This window comes from Phocoena sinus, chromosome 1 (assembly GCF_008692025.1).
Source record: "Phocoena sinus isolate mPhoSin1 chromosome 1, mPhoSin1.pri, whole genome shotgun sequence".
In the NCBI taxonomy this organism is placed as follows: domain Eukaryota; kingdom Metazoa; phylum Chordata; class Mammalia; order Artiodactyla; family Phocoenidae; genus Phocoena; species Phocoena sinus.
The window spans coordinates 26,456,447-26,462,535 of NC_045763.1; the positions used below are offsets into that span (position 1 = coordinate 26,456,447).

The 6,089-nt window shown below is 40.4% G+C and overlaps 1 protein-coding gene across 1 annotated transcript; it reads right to left on the bottom strand.

The window, feature by feature from the left end:
• Positions 1-4,142: 4,142 nt before the first annotated feature.
• LOC116755413 (protein FAM136A-like) lies at positions 4,143-4,797 on the bottom strand. Its single transcript, XM_032634889.1, has one exon. It carries the CDS (start codon positions 4,795-4,797, stop codon positions 4,291-4,293), a length of 507 nt encoding a protein of 168 aa, XP_032490780.1. The 3' UTR covers positions 4,143-4,290.
• Positions 4,798-6,089: the final 1,292 nt, after the last annotated feature.

The following is a 6,089-nucleotide window of genomic DNA, read 5'->3' on the forward strand; positions in this document are numbered from 1 at the left end:
ATAGTAAGTACTCAGTAAACATTATCTAATATTATAGAGGAATGGAAAATATGAAAGATAAATTAAAAGTCATGGTGGAGAAAACGAGAAGTTCCAACACTTATCTAATCAGTCCCAGAAGGAGACAGTAGGGAAGAAGCAGCATTTGAACAAATGATGGTGGAGAATTTTCTATACATGAAGAAAAATGAGCCCCTAAAATGAAAAACACTAAGTTCTGAGTAGGTTTTTAAAATGTCATCCCTAGAGATGTTGTAGGGAAATTAAAAAATCATAAAGATAAAGAAATCAATCTGAAAAGCTGCTATAGAGGAAACAGATTATCCACAAATGAATGACATTTGCCTGAAGCCAATTTCTCGTCAGCAACAATAGATGCCAACGGAATAATAGCCTCAGAGCAATCAGAAAAACAATTCGAATCCTACATCCAGCTAACCAGCATGTAGGCATGAGTGTAAAATAAAGAAACATTCAGATATACACAGACTGAGAGATAAGGGAATCTTTTTTTTTTTTTTTTTTTAAATCTCATTATTTTATTTATTTATTTATTTTTTGCGGTACGCGGGCCTCTCACTGTTGTGGCCTCTCCCGTTGCGGAGCACAGGCTCCGGACGCGCAGGCTCAGCGGCCATGGCTCACGGGCCCAGCCGCTCCGCGGTATGTGGGATCTTCCCAGACCGGGGCATGAACCCGCGTCCCCTGCATCGGCAGGCGGACTCTCAACCACTGCGCCACCAGGGAAGCCCAAGAGATAAGGGAATCTTATCTCAGACTTTTGCTCCAAAAATGTATGAAGGATGAACTTCAGCAAGAAGAAAATTAAACTCAGAGGAAAAGACTCCTCTACCAATCAAGATGGAATAACAAGAACCAGACTTACGTTCCTACCTGGAACAACTTGAAAAGAAAAGAAAAGAAAAAGGACGAAATATATGAAACAGTGGTTCTCAAGGCATTGGACATCAGACAACAAAGGGCAGTGATCTCTGAGAGATGGGAAACAAACAAAGTGAGCCTTACAATTGCTCTAGCTTACTGCCTAGAGAAAGTTTCCAGGTCACAGCGCAGGGAGAGGGAACTCAGACAGACCCTGGAGGTCTTCCTGAGATAAGGAGACAGAGCTGGGAGTCCAAGGAGGCCAAAGAAGTTAGAGTTCGCAGGACAAATTACCAGGTGGGGAAGAGATGCACAGTACCGCATATGAGGAAATGACCCAAGGCTGGGGAAAGAACCTCCCAGAGGGATTAGAGGAAAAAATTCTCAGAGTTCACATATAGCCAGGAATTGTGCCATTCCCACCAGCTAGAGTGGAAAATATCACTGAGTAGTCAAAAGGGTTTTGCCTCAGTAGTGGGGAAAATTATCTCTAGACTAAATGCTACTCTGGTCCTGCCAAAAGGGTTTAAAAACAAGACTTTTGAAAGAGTCAAATTAGTCCCAAGTAACTTAACCATATCCAGAAAAAAGCTAAAGAATATTTATAGGAATACAAAAATTATTCAGCATCCAACAAGGTAAAATTCACAATGTCTGACATCCAATAAGAAAGTACCAGGCGTGTAAATAAACAGGGAAATACTACTTATAAGGAAGAGAAAAATCAATCAAAACCACCCAGAAGGACTTCCCTGGTGGTCCAGTGGTTAAGACTCCACACTTTCAGTGCAGGGGTTGCAGGTTTGATCTCTGGTTGGGGAGCTAAGATCCCACAAGCCATGCGGTGAGGCCAACAAAAACAAAAACAAAACCACCCAGAAATGACACATGATAGAAATAAGAGACAAAGACATTAAAACACCTACTATAACTGAATCCCCTATGTTCAAGAAGCTAGGAGAAAGATTAAGCATGTTAAGTAGAGTCATGGAAGTTATAAAAAAGACCCAAATCGAATTTCAGGAGATGAGAACTATGTGTCAATTATATCTCGATAAAACTGGAAGAAAAAAACGTTTCTAGAGATGAAAATTACTATGTTTGGGTTGAAAAATACACTGAACGGGATTAATGACAGTTTTGATGTTGCAGAAGAAAAGATTTGTGAACTTAAAGACATAGCTATAGAAACTAACCAAAATAAAACATAGAAAGAAAAAAAAAGGACTGTAACAAATGAAATGAGCGTAAATAAGCTGTGGGATAACTTTAAAGCAGCCTAAGATATGTACATTAGGAGGGAAAAGAGAGGAGGAGGGACAGAAAACAATCTGAAGAAATGTCTGAAAATTTTCCAAATCTGATGAACACTATAAACTCACAGATCCAAGAAACTCAATAAAACACAAACATAAGAACCGTAAAGAAAAATACACCAAGACACATCGTATCAAACTGCTTAAGACAAGCGATAAAGAGAAAATCTTAATAGCCGCCAGAGTAAGGAGACGCACTGCATGCCGAGGAAGAAGAATAATGACAGCCAGTTTTGTATTTGGAAACAATGCAAGCTAAAAGGCAACGGATCTTCAAAGACACGTAAGGTACTGAAAGAAAACTCTGCCAGTCTAAGTTTGACAACTTAGATAAAATGGACAAATTCTTTGAAAGATATAAACTACCAAAGTCCACTCAAGAAGTAATAGATAACCTGAACAACTCTACAAGTTTTAAATAAATGGAATTTATAGTTAAAAACCTCTCCACAAAGAAAACTCCAGATCCAAATGGCTTCACTGAGGGATTCTTCCAAACACATAAAGAAGAAATAATACAAATTCTACACAAAATCTTCCGTAATATTGAAGAGGAGGGAATACTTCCTGATGCATTTTATGAGGCCAGCAAATTGAATTCAACAATATATAAACAGGATACTACATGACGGTCAAAAGAATAATACATCCCAGCAGTGTAATCAACATAATTCATCATATTAACAGACTGAGAAAGAAAAGCCGTGTGACCGTCTTAATATGGAGGAAAAAAAAAACATTTTACAAAAGCCAACATCCGTTCTTTTTTTTTTTGAAGAAAAATTAAGTCTTACGTATTTTTAAAACCAAACCACTAGGACAATATATCACAGTCTTGAAACAGCAAACAGACAGGCTATATTATCATTTCAAGTAATAAGTTGGTAAAAACACAAGGTCCTTAATAAAATGATAAGGTGCCAGAACTGGGGCAGAACAACGCATGTCGCAAAAGTGGTATTTGGTAACGGAGGGCTGTCCCGTTTTTTGCTCTAAAGGAGGCACAGCTTGCCCCTGAGTTGCCGACTTTTTCTCCTTTGACCTTCGTGCTGCCAAGGGATTGTTTCAACAGAGCTCTGTTATCACAGGGGGCAAAGTAAGCGATACTGGGTTTAGGCTTTCATTCTATTTTGTTTTATGAAAACCAGATTTTTCCAAAGCCAGTACTTCATAACTCTCTTAATTAAGCAGCTAACAATTCCTCTTTCACTGTTCATTCTTGAATACTGGCATATAGCACAATCAAAATCCCCTTTCCCTTCAAGGGTGAGTGTCACTGCAAGATTGTCTTGTCACTCGCTGACTCTGCTGCTGACAGCCTCAGGGCTCATCATGGCTGCCAGTCAGAGGGAAGGTTTGCTTCCCCTACCAGTGTGATAGCGCTTCTTATATTTTTGCAGGGTCTCCAGGCTGAAAGATGTCATGTGTGAGAATTTTAAGAAATGCTCATCCACATCCTGACGGCCAGAAATGGATATCCGCAAGGACCCTTTCAAAGTTTTTATCCAAACTACCTCTCCCAACTCTACATCTTAAAGTGACTTCATGTCCTTGTATATAAAACAAAACCACGCAAAACAAATCCCCAGAGGCCCCCTTTCCCCTTCTAAATTAGTGACCTCATGGATTTTGTTTTATTTCCAGTTTGTGGGAAACGTTGTAGTGATCCTTCTGGTAAACAGGAGGTTGGCAACAAACAGAAACACCTCTCCTCACACTCCACCAGCTCATAAGCAGGTCAGATGAACCTGCCAGCCTGTTGGTATCTGTGTACTAAGAGAATCTGGTACCTTGGAGGGCTCTGGTTTGGTACAAGGGAGGCTCCCTGTTGCCAGGAAAAGCACTTGCCACGTGAAGTTCAGGCTCATAAAAACTCTCCTGTGCTATCTCTGACCCAAAGTTTAGCACCAGTTTTTTTCACTTTCTAGGATTCAAACACAAAGGAACCAGTGTCCAGAGGCAAGTGATATAGACCTTAAACTTGCTGCCATCCTTAATTTCCTCATTCATAACTTTCCTTAGAAAACCCAAATCCCCATTTCTCTTTTTAAATAGACTCCTGCCTTCAGCCCCGATGGCCAATAGCAGACATCTATTTCCCAATGGATGAAAGAGACTCCTTCATCTTCTTGGTCATGGTTGGGATGAGGTTCATGTGGTCATCTACACACGTGGTCACGCAACTCTCCAGCTGCCGCTTCACCTGAAGCTCTTTACTCCCCGCATCTATTGAATCTTTGGCTTTGTCGCTGCAATGCATAGTGCACCGGGCCAAGCGGTCCTGGAACTTCTCCAACTCGCTGGTCACCAGGGCCTGGGCTTGAGCCAGAGATGCATGGCAATACTCAATGCACTGGTGCACTTGCTGCATGGACGCCTGGCTGTCCTCACAACAGCCGGCGCTGGACCGGAACATGAGACCCTGCATCTTCCGGATATTCTCTCTCTCCAGACTCTTCACCATAGAGTCCACCGCCTCCCGCACCCGGAGCTGCTGCAGCTCCGCCTTGGCGACACGGCGCTGCTCCGTGCTGCGCCGGCGCCCACATGGACTCCCGGGCACGAGCCCGCCCCCTCGCCGCCTCTTCCCAACATCCATTCTTGATTAAAACTCTCAGTGCTCTAGAAATAGTAGTTCCTCAACTTGATAAAGGGCATTTATGAAAAACCTACAATTTCTATCATACTTCATGGTAAAAGACTGAATGCTTTCCCTTAAGATCAGAATCAAAGCAGAGATGTTAGCACGCATCACTTTTATTGAACATTATACTAGAGATTCTTGCCAGTGCTACTGGAAAGAACAACTGAGTTTAGTAAGGTTTGACACAAGGTTAATATGAAAGAATCCATTTTATTTCTGTTTATTAGCAACAAATAATCAGAAATTAAAACATTATTTACAATATAATAAAATATATGAAATACTTGGAGATGAATCTGACAAAAGATGCGTAAGACCTATACACTGAATGCTGCAATGCATTGCTAAGAGGAATTAAAGAAGACCTAAATAAATGGGAAGCTATGTCATGGTCTTAGATTACAGGACTCAATATTGTTAAATGTCAATTCACCCAAAATTCATCTATAGACTCAACACAATCTTAATGAAAACCCTAGCAGGTTGTGTGTGTGTGTGTGTGTGTGTAGAAATTGACAAGCTAATTCTGAAGTTTATATAAAAATACAGAGGACATAAAATAGCAAAAACAACTTTGAAAAAGAAGAGGAATGTTGGAGGATTTACTATAAAGCTACAGTAAACTAGACAGTGTGGTATTGGTTTCAAGAGAGACAAACAGATCAGTGGGACAGAATAGAGATTCCAGAAATAGAGCCACACTTAGACAATTTGTTTTTGAAAAGATATGAAGGCAATTCAGTTGAGAAAGGATTATCTTTTCAAGAAATAGTACTAGAACAACTGGATGTCCATAGGCAAAAAACAAGAACAAAAATAAGACTCAAAATGAATCACAGACTTAAATGTAAGACATAAAACTATAAAACTTCTAGAAGAAAACATAGAAGAAATATTTTGTGTGTCTTGGATTAGGCAATGATTTCCTGTATACAATACTGAAATTTTTAAAGATTGGATATAACACACAAGAAAAAATTGATAAATTGGATTTCATCAAAATTAAGAAAAATCTATTCTTTGAAAGACACTGTTACAATAATGAAAAGACAAGCCACAGACTGGGAGAAAGTTTCTGCAAATCACATCTCTAATAAAGGACTTTTCCCGTTGTGGAGCACAGGCTACGGACGCGCAGGCTCAGCGGCCACGGCTCATGCACCCAGCCGCTCTGCGACATGTGGGATCTTCCCGGACCGGGGCACGAACCCGCGTTCCCTGTATTGGCAGGCAGACTCTCAACCACT